The 14177-nt window shown below is 34.6% G+C and overlaps 1 protein-coding gene across 7 annotated transcripts in view; it reads right to left on the reverse strand.

Moving 5' to 3' along the window:
- Positions 1–14177, reverse strand: part of SASH1 (SAM and SH3 domain containing 1) — a 380232-nt gene that overhangs the window by 30988 nt on the left and 335067 nt on the right. For all 7 annotated transcript variants that reach the window (XM_074309591.1, XM_074309593.1, XM_074309590.1 and 4 more), the window contains 3 exons: positions 12788–13140; positions 6159–6233; positions 3091–3234 (listed from right to left, as the gene is read on the reverse strand). In XM_074309591.1, the coding sequence (XP_074165692.1) occupies positions 3091–3234; positions 6159–6233; positions 12788–13140 (572 nt within the window). The remainder of the gene's footprint in view (positions 1–3090; positions 3235–6158; positions 6234–12787; positions 13141–14177) is intronic.

The raw sequence follows: 14177 nt of genomic DNA on the forward strand, positions 1-14177 counted from the left end.
GGACCTTTTGATTTAATATAAATTCATATGTCTAGAAAACACAAAGAGGCAAGTATTAATAAAGCAAATGCAATATGAGAAGGTCTCTGAAGTCCCAACTCTTGAAGCCTGAAAAAAAAAAAATCATTCTTCTTAAGGCATGGGGAAAAAATGATTCCTATGTTAAATCCCTTATATAGTATGCATTCAGCAAACATCAATAAAGTATGCTGTTTTGGGCAGTGAAGCACACTGGAAAACAAATAATAAGTGGTATACTGAAATATAGAGTCTCTGCACTCAAGGAACAAGGAGGGAAGGCTAAGACTCAAATCATGATAAAACAAACAAAAAGCCCAACAGGATTAATACATAAAAGGCACCAAGTACTATGAGAGGGCTTTTTTCTAGGGGGAAGGGGAGGCAGGGTTATTTTTTATTTAGGAGGATCAAATAAAGAAAGGCTTCATGGAAGAGATGATATATAGAAAATTCAAGGCATTAGTCATAGAGCAAAAACATAGAGATGGGAAAGCTCATCTTCCACTCATAAAGGGGGGACAGTTTAATTCAGGTAGAGTGTAAGGACTGGAAGAGTATGAAATGAGGCTGGTAGAGTTAGATTGGGGAAGATGCTAAATGTTAAGTTAAGTGGTCTGGGCTTTAATAAGTATAAAATGTATCACAATGGAAAAAAATGTATACAACCAAACTGGAAATGTATGATACAATGTTGTACATGCACATTAGTATTTTTCATCAAGTAATCAAATAGCATAACCCAACTAATCCAAAATACTAAGCCTACTTCTCACAAGTGATAGGAGAAAGTTTTTAAACAATAGAGCAAACTTAAGGCTTAAAACAACTACTAAGAAAGGTAACTATATAGTAATCAAATTATAACAAGTTATCAAAGTGACCTGAAAATTATATATGCCATAATTTTATTTTTTATTTTTATATCCATACTTTCTAGTTATATATTTAATGTTAATATTCTATGTATTCACATTCACATATTAATAAACTCAGGACATTTATTTTACAAGAACTATTAGGTTATTACACAGTTAAATGAGAAACATGATCCATTAATGAAGTGACCTCAAATTGAAAGCTCTATTTCTGTGGACATAACAGCAGCCCATTGAAAAAGAACATATAGCAAATGCTTCATAGCTAGACAGAAGGACAGCATAGGTATCATACCTTAAGCCAATAGAACCAAGTATATGAAAACAATAAAAGTAGGACAAAACAAAAGAATTTTTATTCCCCCACTGGTGAAGACCACAGAGTAGAATAATAATAAACTTATCCTGAGATCATTCTACACCAGTACTAATAATGTTTCTGCAGTTGTGTTTGAACTGCAAGATGCTACAGATCATACTAACATAGATTTAGAGCTGGATCTCAGAGACTATTAATTTAATCCCCTAAGAGTTGTCGTAACAACTGCCATCACCATGGCATAGGCCCTCATTACCTCACATCTGGACCTTTGGATTAGCCTTCTGGTTGGTCTTTTGGCCTTGTCTCTCCCTGTTTTTGTCCATCCTCTATTCAGTTATCAATGATCTTCCTAATACACAAATTTGCCAATGTCACCTCCTCCCCACCAATAAACTCTAGTAGTTCTCCATTATCTTTGGGATCAAATACGAAACTGTCTTTAGCATTTGAAAATCTCCAAAACCTGCCCCCTTTATCTCACAGTCTTTTTACACTTCACACCTCTACCCTGAATTACTTTATTATCTAGGGATCAAGGTCTCCTCTGGGTTCCTCAAACAAGACAATCCATCTCCAAACTCAAGCTTTTTCATTGCTAGAATGTGCTTCCTCCTCATTTCTGTCCCAGCATCCCTGGCTTTCTTCAGCATCTAGCTAGGATCCCAACTTCTATAGGAAGCCTTCCTAAAATTGTCCTTTAGTGTAGTGCCTTCCCTTGTTGATTCTCCTCCCAACCAATTTATTCTGTAGATAGCTTGTATGTACATAGTTATTTGCATGTTGTATTCTCCACCAAGTTGTGAATTTCTGTAGAGAAGGGACTTTGCCCTTCGGTGGGATATAGTAGGTGCTTAATAAATGTTTATTGACTGAGTTTCCACTGCATCAAGTTTACTAAGCTAAATTCATGTGGATTATGGAAGTATAATTACAATTAATCTTTTTCCCCCTAATAGTCCACAAGAGGGCGATATCTATCCAACCAAACTATTTGTTTTCCCAGCTGTTTTATTTGGCAGTTTGAGAGTGATTGCTTAGATATTTCAAGTGGAAAAACTGATTATTTTAAAAGTGAGTGTCCACATGCACATACATATAATGTGTAAGATAGTCTGACAATCCACCCAACAGAAATAAGTGAAGACTGCCAAAAATGGCCTTCTTGGGAAAAAGATGGTCAGAATTATCCCAAAGCCCAGATTTTAAGAAAGCATTTATTTTACTTAGTCATTAATCTCTCTTCCATTGCAATTAAGACCTAAAATTGGTCATGCTCTTAAGGGACAGAATCATAGGAGAAACAAAAGAAAATTAATTCTATATTTCCTTAATGGTTTATGTGTTAGGTCAACTTGAAAAAACACGATTACATTTAAGTCCTAGTAAGCTTTGGTCCCCTATCTTATTGTGTATTTCTAGAACAAGAAAATTCATTCTACATGTCCATAATACAAGAACAGAAAAAAAGCAATAGACTTTCTTTTCAAGATTTTATTTTATTGGCTCCTAAAAAATCAAATCCATAGGATTTTAGAAATGAAATGAATGGTAATATCAGAGGGTACCTAATCAAATCCTTCATTTTCCACATAAGAAAACAAGTAATTTGTCTAAAGTCAAACAAATAGATAAGGGATCTGAACTCAGTTTCTGTCTCCCTTAGAACTAGTATTTTCCCCCCATCATTTGTGCCTATATTCAATACCAGATACCTACTTTGTAGTGAGAGATGTTATGAAGAATACAGACCAGAATTGTGAAACTGCTTGGTCCTGAAGAAAACATAAAGCTCTATTCTATAAAAGATTATGCTTTGAGAGTTCTGCTTTTTGTCATGTTGCCATGGATGCTTGTATGCATTCAGTTACATACCTGCTCAGAAACAGAACTGCTGTATTTCTTAGACATTCTTTTCCTCATTGTCTCTTTCACTGATTTCACCTTTTTTCCAAGAGAGATGCGGGAGGCAGTAGGTGACTTGATTACTTCTTTATACACAAAGTCCCCCTCTTTACCCTGCAGAAAAAAATTTGTAGAAATAAAATTAATCTCATAAAATTAAAAAAGAAACATCAGTTCTCTCTATCCATTCTATTAGAATAATACTAGAGTACCCCTTTCATTATTTTGAGGATCCAGTGAAAATAATATTAATAAAGAAATTAGAATATAGTAGGTACTATATAAATGCTAGCCATTATTATTATTTTGGGGGGCAGGTAGGTGGTCCAATAGATAGACTGTCAGGTCTGGAAGCAGGACTCATCTTCCTGACCTCAAATCTGGAGTCAAACACTTATTAATTCTATGATTGTGGAAAAGTCAGTTAACCCTGTTTTCCTCCTCTCTAAATTAGCCTGGAGAAGAAAATAGCAAATCACTTCAATATCTTTGCCAAAAAAACAAAACAAAACAAAATACCTCCAAATGGAGTCAGGAAGAGTAGGATATAACTGAAGAAACTAAACAAAATTATTTTTATTACTAATATCATCAGCTTTTTCTCAATTCACCTTAATAAAGCCACTTTAAAAAACCCTGTTAAGTGAAATATTGATGACTACCTGGGGATAGAATTTTTAATCAAAAAGGTACCTTTTGGTTCAGAGCTGCATGGGCAAATTTTTATTTTTGGACCACTGCTTCTAAACCATGTTACCTGAAATTCTAGTTATGATTTTCATGCCCCTTATCCCTTAAACGTTGGTCTCTGGAATTCGGGCTTTTGCCATTTATCTTGACTTGAATATATGCCTAGAATATAAGAACTCCATGCTATTTTTTATAAACCAAGGTACTGCATATAAATCTCTTTTCCCTTTTACACCAATAATCCTTCATATCTTGTCTTCCCATATTAGCACATAAGCTCTTAGAGGGCAATAACTATTTTGCTTTTTTGTGCTTAGCACAATGTCTTGACATACAGTAAGCACAAAATAAATGTTTTGGAGGGTTTTTCCCATTTTTTTTTTTTTTTTGGCTATTATTTCCTTACTTAAGAGAGAGTTACATATCAGTAGTAGACAGTTATAGGAAGGTGAGAACAGCATCGGTTTTGGACTCAGAGAATCCAATTTTTGAATTCTGCCCTAGGATTTGTTAACTTTTATTTTTTTTTTAAATAGTTTTCACTTGCCAGATATATGCATGGGCAATTTTACAACATTGACAATTGCCAAACTTTTTGTTCTAATTTTTTTCCCTCCTTCCCCCCCCCATGGCAGGTTGACCAATATATATGTTAAATATGTTAAAGTATAAATTAAATACAATATATGTATACATAGGACTTGTTAACTTATCTAAGTTACTTACAATGTCTGAATCTTAATTGTTTCATCTGGAATAAATTGATCTTTAAGATTCCAGCTCCACAAGCTATTTTTTGGAAGGAAGGAGTTCAGTGCTACAGTTTCATATCTAATCTTTTATTGTTCCTTTTTTTATTGAAATCTTTGTGTTTATTTGATGATAAGTAAAAAAAAGAAATTATTAAAAAAAAAGTTTTGCTACTGCTTCATGATACTGTTGGTAGGTGTAGGTATAATGTCAACAACAAAGCAGGAGTTAACAAGGGGAAGATTAAGAATTTTTTAAAAGCTACACCAATAAATTTATTCCAACATTAAGACCAGACTAAATTCATATCACCATATTTCTGAGTAATCAACTCTCAAGTTTTATCCTTTAACCTTAAGCTATATTAAAGCGACCTCTCAATCCATTTTATTTGAATTGATATTTTTAAAACTAAATAAAGAAAATGTATTTTCTCTTTGTCCCACTTCCTCCCCAAATATAATAATTTAATCATCCCCCATAAAAATCAAAATTTCTTTTATAGACATTTTAGTTGACTTCCTAGTAGAAAGAGAAAGCATATCCACTATGCAAGTTGTTGTTTTTTTCCTTATTCTTTTGAAATGGGAGGGATGTGGTGGAAGATTGGAAGAAAATAAATAATCCTTAATTTTAAAAAAATTGACTTCAAAAATAAGTAAAAAGCATTTTCATATCAAAATTCTTAAGAATAACACCAACCCACTTATAAAATGGTCTTATTAAAAATTGAAAGAAAATATAATTCGGGGAGAACATTTCTATAACCCTTATCTCATAACTTAAAATATCAACATACCCAAGGTATCTGGAATGTCTCTCTAAAGCCTACAATGGCCTTTAGAAAATCTAGCTTGGTTTGGTCTCAGTGAGACTCGGTCCATTTCAGGGTCTTTCGTGCCAAAATCACCTAGAATCAACAACTTTTATGGATTACATGCTTTTGTCTTATAACAGAGATGGTTCCTTGGATATATATAGCTCAAAGACAAGAAACAGCTTCTGTGCCCCTGTGAGGTTTTTAAAATGATTCTGGAGAATGGTCATGATGAATTGGGCGAAAACAATGAACCTAGCTTTCTAGCCTTCTGCTAGAGACAGTAATTCCAAATAGACCTTGGCTTCTGCTGCTCTAAGATTCTAGGTTAATTATCTTCTTCTCTATGATCTACTGTCTGCCTATCTCCATTCCAGGTACTTCAAACTGACTGTGAAGAATTCTGTGCATCCAAAAATGGCTAAATCTAAAGAAGCAAAATATTTCTAGTATTTCTTACTTTAACAACAAGAAGAAAAAAGTACAAAAGTAACAATACCAACAAAAGGACATGGTAATAAAGGCATCAAAGATCTGTTGTCCTCTAAGCTAGCAGAAAGAAAGATGGACGGAAGCCAAAGAGGATCATTATTTATTTTCTATAGTGCAGTGGGAAGCATTAAGATTGCTGATATAGAGCCCTCTTTCAAAAGAAGATTTAGGCTCCCTGCAAAGGGAAAAAAAATACAGTATAAATTCTTAGAGATTTTAAATCTGAAACTTTCTCTCCAGCTACATCACTTGAAACCAAACCATTTGTTTTCTCCTGCCTTGCACTTACCATTGGATCTGAATTATTATTCCCAACGTGCAGAGAACGATTTGTCAAGTCAAATCCTCCGAAACTGCAGGTCCTCTATGGAAAGGACAGGATAGGTATAGATTAAACACAAGCAAGAGGCAGAAAACCCCCACAGTAAATACATTTCCCATTTGCAAAACATTACTGGATCACAAATGGCTTTACGGAATGGTAGCTGGAATGAAGAATGATGAGAAATCTCATGATTCATGTGGTGAAAAAACCTAGTTCATCTTGCCCTTTTCACAGGCCAGTAAACCTTGCCCAGACCCAGTTTCTAAAGTTCAGGATCTCTTTAATATTCTAAATCATCTGGCTTGAAGAAAATTTCCAATTATTCCATGTAGTAAGAGTTCTCGTCTCTGGGCAACCACATTTCAACATCTAACTCTGAACTACTCTCTCAGATTGTCCAAATGCATTATGGAAAAGTTATGAATATTTACAAGGGGATCCAGAACCTTTGGTAGGGGCACTAGGGAAAGCTTTGGGGGTTACTCTAAGAGACCATAAACTCTAGTCTTCCTCAATTTATATTTCTATTTTTTTTAGAGACATAAACACCAAAGGGAAGGGAAAATTTGATGATGTTTACAATGGTCCAATTTGGAAAACATGAAAACTTGCTCATTGTTGTATGTCCCAGCCAAAAGCTCTAGTAACATAAAAAGATCATGGGATTATAGATACTGCTGGAAGGGACCCTCTTGAAACCTACTTCAATCCCCTAGAGAGGTTAAATAGTTGCCCAAAGTCATAAGGTAGTAACTATAATTAGTTATAACATTGCTTTTCTCCCCAAAGCAAATAGGTAGAAGTAACCCCATCAACTAATAAAAGCTATATCTTCCCAAGATGAAATAAAAATTTTTGAATGATAAGCATTATTATGAACCAGTCCCTTTAAGCTCAATTACAAAACACTGTTATCTTTAAAGTACAGAATTAAAACCACAGAATGTTGGAGCTGGAAGTGACCTGTGAGATCATCTTGTCCAACCTCTCCTGTTACAGCTGTTCAAATTGAGCAAAAGAGGAAACTTTTGGACTGTCTCTTTGGGAAATATACTTCAGTTAGCTGGTTATAGGGAAGTGATTTTATATTTCCTGAGATTGGTTTGTATCACATGCTCTTTTTCTAAGAAAAGACACCTAACTGTTGAAAAAAGTGAGAGAATATAATATTCTTGAGTATGAGCAAAATTAAGTGGCTTAGAATCAAAATCCAAAAACAGATTTGTACTAAATACTTTTTCATAGAATTTTCCTAATAGTTATGGCAATAAGAGTATTCAAAAGAAAAAAAGTATTTGCAGAAAAGAAATAATATACCTCATTCAAAGTAAGCTAAAACTAATTACAAAATTTTAAAATATTAAATTATTAAATAATTAATTATAAATTATATAAATATATATTATATTATATATAAATATTATATTATATTATAGATAAATAATATATAATATAAATAATAAAATTAAATAATATATTAAATATTAATTGGTCATTAATTTGTTTTGAGGATCTGAAGCCTTCAGGCCGACTATACTGAGAACAATGTCACATCCTCTGGCAAATAGTGAAAAAGAATCCTATCTTTATCTAACAGTGAAAATAACCTAATGTAGGGAAATAAGTTCTGGGATTCTTATTCATGGCTGGTGTTATTGGACTTCTATGAAATATGACAAATTCTTGTGGCTTTGGGAAGTGTGAGATGTGGAAAATGTGGCAGAACAAAAAAAATGCCAAAGTTTAAAAAGCTGTAATGATTGGTATTTTGAGATTTTGTCAAGGATAACTTTGCTTTTACACTTTAAACTGATATATTCTAATATATGTCAGTTAATATATTAAACATTCTTGGGGCTAATAATGCAATTATTATTGCCATCACTGTTTTCCCTTGCCTTATCAAAAAAAAAAATTAAACTTGACCAATGTAGCAATTTCTATGCCCCCTTTCCTCCAATTTTTCCAATTTCATAATGAGCGATTGTGGAAATAGAATTTTAGAGCTAACTTACCTGGGATATATCTATGTTATAAAGGGACTATAAAATTACTTAATTGTATGATTGGGTCCAATAAGGCTAATCTTTAATATTAATCCTTCTCTTCCTATTTATGTTGTCAAAAAAATTTCCTAATGATTAAAAAATACATTTAGTTGAATTCTGGTGACCTTTCCTTTGACTTGGGGCTTCCTAGATTCAAGATGGCTTACAGATGCCTTATCAGTTTATGGCTTTGCAACATCCTGCTTTAAGCCAGAATGAGCTACTACAGACACCATGATTCAGTATGTTATTGCTAATGTAAATGAAATAATTTCCAAAGAATCTGGGTTAAAATAATGATTGCAATAAATCAAAGATTTATTTAAATTTTTATGGGCCTGTTTAGTGCATGAGTTACAATATTCCTTTTTTCTTTTGCCATCTTTCAGTGACTATCAAAGCAGATGCTTATACTATCCAAATAAATATTTGAGGAAATATAAAAAGTTAATTTAAAAAAAAAAAAAAGAAAAGAAAAGATTTTAGGCCTAACATTCAAACCACAAGTTAGAGCATACAGGTGATTCTCAACTATAAAATTCGATTTTATTTCTCCTTTTCTTAATGTAATAATGAGTTAAAAAAAAAACAAAAAAAAAAAAACCTTTCTTAACAAAAATATATCAGCCTAAAGTATGAAAGTAATTTTTTTTTTAATTTGCTGAGGCAGTTAGGGTTAAGTGACTTGCCCAGGGTCACACAGGAAGGAAGTGTTAAGTGTCTGAGATCACATTTGAACTCAGGTCCTCCTGAATTTAGGGCTGGTGCTTATCTACTGCGCCACCTAGCTGCCCCAAGTAAAATTATCTTTGACAAAATCTCATATTTGATCTATAGAATACGGAGTTTTTAAGAGCAGTCTTTGCTTAATAGAAAAAATAAAGTTAACTGGTGAATCTTTTTTAAAAAAGAAAATCTAAAATCTGATAATATCATACTTGGACCTTATGAATAAATAACACCCTTATTGACAATTTCTAACACTTAAGTCTCTTTTCTTCATAATTTGGAAAATGTTTAAACCTATGGGTAAATAGGGTTTTTCCATGGAATGGTCATGCAGTTGAAATGTCTTATTATTATGTGCAAAAAAACCCAGTCACCACAGGAAAAACAAAAAACAAAAACAAAAACAAAAAAACCAACTTGACAAGATTCTCAATTTTCATGCAAGTTTATACCATCAAAATCAAAATTAAATGATTAAATTAAAAGCAAGACAGGTGACCATTTCCACTGAAAACAAAGGCATTGTTATTGCCCTGAGGTTGCAATAAGCAAATCTGACATTTGGAAAAGATAAGAAATTCAAGTTTGAAAAATCATAGAAAGCAGCCGTACTTTGGGACAAGAAAGGAGGAAGTATATGAAATGGTGAATGTCATGAACTCCTTAACAAGAAGTGCAAAGAATATGAAACTGTGCCTTTTCTTTAGGAAAAAAAAAATAGAGGGTCCCACTTGCATGTCTTCAAGAAATACCTCTGTGTTGCTACACAGAGGTATCCTTTTGTGTAAATGGGGTGAGAAGGGGGGGAGAAAAAGGTTAGAAATACAAAATGTCATTCTCCCTTATTACCATTACTGATCCACCCAGAACTATCCCACACAAACTCCTGCATTAAGGTGTCTACAATTATTTAAGCTATAATTATTTAGCTTCATATTGGTACTGTTGACACATAAAGTCAAAGCAATTCATAATACCAACTTTATGAAAAATTCTGCCATTAAAAAATGCTTTCAAAAATGATCACAGATTATAATTGGAAAGAATCTTTGAGACCACCCAGCCCAACCCTCTTCATTTCACAGATGAAGAAACTGAGGCCCCCAAAAGTTAAGTGGCCTGCCAAGGTCAAAGTGGTATTAATCAATAGAAAAAAGATTTATACCCAACTCCCCAGATTTTAGACCCAGTGCTCCTTCCACTGCAGGCTACTCTCCATGATGTCCATTTCAGTCTGAGGGAAGACTGAATCAATGAACTGATATTAATAACCAGGGAGAGTTTCCCGAGGATAAATACCCATTTATCATAATAGAACAGGGCCACTATGATTCCAAACTATTTATTCTGGGTGCTAGTTTTCATTATTAAATGATCTGTTATACTATACGGTGATTACCTGCTTAATGAAGAAGAACCAGATTATATGTGGATCATTTTTTTCCCACTTTAAAAACTGTTGACAGGAAATCTTCAAGGAATGGTGGTATAGTGAAAAGAAAGAAAAATGTTTCCAACTGTGACTGTTTAAGCTATTTATTTGTTTATTTTACCTCCCCCTATTAGAATGTAGCTGCTTGAAAGAAGGGACTGTTTTCATTTTCTATGAGTATTTCCAGGGTGAGCATAATGCTTTATCATTCATTCAATAAACATTTCTTTTAAAAGTGTTTTCTAGGTGCCAGGCACAATGTTAAGTTAGTTATGGGGTACAAAGGAAGGCAAAAGATAGATCCTGCTCTTTTGAGAATCTTACATCTAAGTGGAGGGATGTACATTCTAGTACATTCTACATACTAACAAACTGTTGGGATGGATTGGAAATAATCAATAAAAGGAAGCACTTTATAAATAAAGGGAAAGGACTTCAGCTAGGATTTGAAGTTAGTCATAAAGGACTGGGTAATGGAGGGGACCACATAACCTGGGTATATGAGTAAATGAACAATGTAGAATGTCAAAAAATCTTCTAATTTTGGTGGCTTTTAGAGATCTAAATTCCCAATTTCAAAGTGAGAATTATATGAAGAAACTGAAGTTCTAAGTTACAAATCAATTGTCATATGATAACCAGGCCAGGAATGCTAAAATAAATGTAAAGATCTCTCAACTTTTGGTACAGTAAGGAGAGAGACAGTCTCTGAGTCAATTTTGTATCATTTTTGTATCAATTTTGTATCAATTTCAACATACTGGCTATTTGATCCTAATCAAGTAATTTGGCTTCTCAATTGTCCCAAACTCTAAGATTTTTACAACTATTAGTAGAAAGAGTTTTCTAAATGGGAGATCCCTATAAGAATGAAGTTATATATGTACATAAACTTAGTTGTGCATTTCTCTGAAATAAACTACTGGGGTGTAATGGAAAAGAAGGCAGGTGAGTGGGGTTAAATTTCTAGATTCTTTCCTTTGCTATCTTGCACAAATCATTACTTTAAGAGTTTGGCCTAAATTTCTACACAGAGATACTGGAGAAAGCTAAATCCAGTGACACATCATCTAGTATCTTCAAATTAATTTTTCTCCCTCATCCTCTGAAGATTACAAAGCCTATATGAGAATAGAGATTTTTCTAACTAAAATTATTTTTCTTTTACAAGAACCTTTAAGAGATCCAGGTAGACTAAACAGGGCCCAACCATTTTAAATTTGTTTTTATATTAAAGACATTTTTCCCCCTAGGACAGCTAGATGGTGCAGTGGATAGAGCACCAGCCCTGAAGTCAGGAGGACTTGAGTTCAAATTTGGTCTCAGACACTTAACACTTCCCAGCTGTGTGACTCTGGGCAAGTCACTTAACCCCAATTGCCTGAAGAAACAAGATTTTTTTTTTCCTTCTCCCTAAAATATGCATACTTTACAATGCTCTTTTTTAAATTTAAGTCTTCCTAGTGTTCATTTCCTCTGATTTACTAAAGACTCAAGTATTTTAAAAACATTAATAAACATCAAATTTTGGGGGATAGTTCTATAATAAGATCTAAGGACAGCAAGTTTCAAAGTTAAAACAGCTACCCAGAAAGAATCAGAAGTGCAAATGACTACTGTGGGGACCAGAATGTCCTCCCTGATCCATGTCTTGTTTAGTTTTAATTTAGAAACCTGATAACCTCAAGGGGACGACATAAAAACAAAAAGGGGGAGATCATTACTAAATGAAAGGGAAGGTGGCTGTTCTGAGGCAATGGTGGAATTGACGTAGGTGTGAAGTGGTGAAAGAGAGAAGAAAGGAAGAGAAAATGGAGAGATGAGATTCCAGGGCACTTCACTGCAACCTCACAGGCATTACAAGGCCATCGTAATGACCAGCTCCTTTAACTCACAGACTTCTGGTGGATTCTCAAAAGAACCCGTTTAGTACAGCGGTCCACCGTGGCGGCCCACTTCCTGTGCGCCTCTTCCTCCTCCTCCAGCAAGCACCGCCTCAGGTCCTGCTTGTCGGCCTTACTGAGGGTCCTGTCTGTGACAGGCCGCACCAGGTGGGTCAGGTTGAGGTGGCTATACAGGCTCCGCTCCACCACATAGGTAATATTGAACTCGCTGACTGAGGTGCGCCCTCGCAGCCTTCTACTGGGGAAGCCGCAGCTGCCTCCCCCTTTGGGTTTCTGCCGGAGCAGTTGTAGGTCGCAAGTGGTAGTACTTAGGCCCTTTCTAGAGGGGCGCTGGTAGAGAAAAGCTCGGGAACAGGAATAATTAGTATCCATTTTCTTTAATCGGATTTGCTTCCTGACGCTTTGGACCTCCTCTAGGGACACCAGAAGGTGATGCTTATGTCGACTGTTGTCATAAAAGCAAACGCTTTCGGTACTTACCCCATGGCTTAAGGAGCCGAGACTTTTCTTCATCTCCCCTTCGGTGAGAGAGCGACAGACCTTTTGGGTCTTCTCTTCCTCCGGGTAGGAGAAAAATGTCCCCATCTTTTTAGGGGGCTTTATCAGGCCGCGGCCATCTCCTTTGCTAAAGGTTTTAACCAGTTTCCGGCCAGCCCCCCAAGTGTCCAGGCTGCTGGATGAAGGAGAAGTGGTAAAGGAATCCGAGTCATCCTCTGCTGGTTTCTCAATGGAGCCATCAAAGTAGAATGGCTTCTTGTGAACTCCGGAGTAGAGAGCTGATCTTTCATCCAGGATTGGGGAGCTGGCAATTGGATGATCCTCCACACCTGGACCTGGGGAACAAAACAGCATGCATGATTTATATACTTTTTAAAAAATTATTATTATAGCTTTTTATTTACAAAACATATGCATGGGTAATTTTTCATCACTGACCCTTGCAAAACATTGTGTTTCAAATTTTCCCCTCCTTTCTTCCCACCCCTTGTAACATGTAATCCAATACATGTTAAATATGCTAAAATACATGTTAAATTATATTGGACTACTTGCCATCTAGGGGAGGAAGTGGTGGGGGTGGGGAGGGATTGGAACATAGGGTTTTGCAAGGGCTAATGTTGAAGAACTGTCCATGCATATGTTTTGAAAAATAAAAAGCTTTAATAAATAAATGAATAAATGGGTGAGTGATTAAATAGATGAATGAATGAATGAACAGATGAGTGAAATATGTTAAATCATATATATATATATATATATATATATATATATATATATATATATATACATACAGTTATCTTGCATACACACACAAAAATTATATCAAGAAGGAAAAAAAAACTGGGAAAGAAAAAAAAATGCAAGCAAACAACAACAGAAAGAGTAAAAATGTTACATTGTGGTCCGCACTCAGTTCCCACAGTCCTCTCTTTGGGTGTACATGGCTCTCTTCATCACAAGATTATTGGAACTGATCTGAATCATCTCATTGTTGGAAAGAGCCACAAATTTATATACACTTCTTATAAATATACCTTCTGAATTCATTACCATTTTTGTTATTTTCATGTTGTATCTCCCATTAGAAACTAAGTTCCTTTAAGGCCCAGACTTGTATATCTGGTCCTTGGCATAAGGTCTTAATAACTGCTTTTTGTTTTTGCTTGACTATTGGCTCTTGTACAAACTATAAGGTGAATGGCTAGCTAAACTTGTACACCAAATTCCCTCTCTTTCACTTCAACACCTTGCTGCTCTTTCACTCTATGCCCCAACATTCATTGAAAGTAAAGAATATCAAATAGCTTCTTTCAGTTTTATTTAACCACTTCTGAAATAGAAACTTAACATTTTTTCATGGATAAATGTC

This window comes from Sminthopsis crassicaudata, chromosome 4 (genome assembly GCF_048593235.1).
Source record: "Sminthopsis crassicaudata isolate SCR6 chromosome 4, ASM4859323v1, whole genome shotgun sequence".
Classification (NCBI taxonomy): Eukaryota; Metazoa; Chordata; class Mammalia; order Dasyuromorphia; family Dasyuridae; genus Sminthopsis; species Sminthopsis crassicaudata.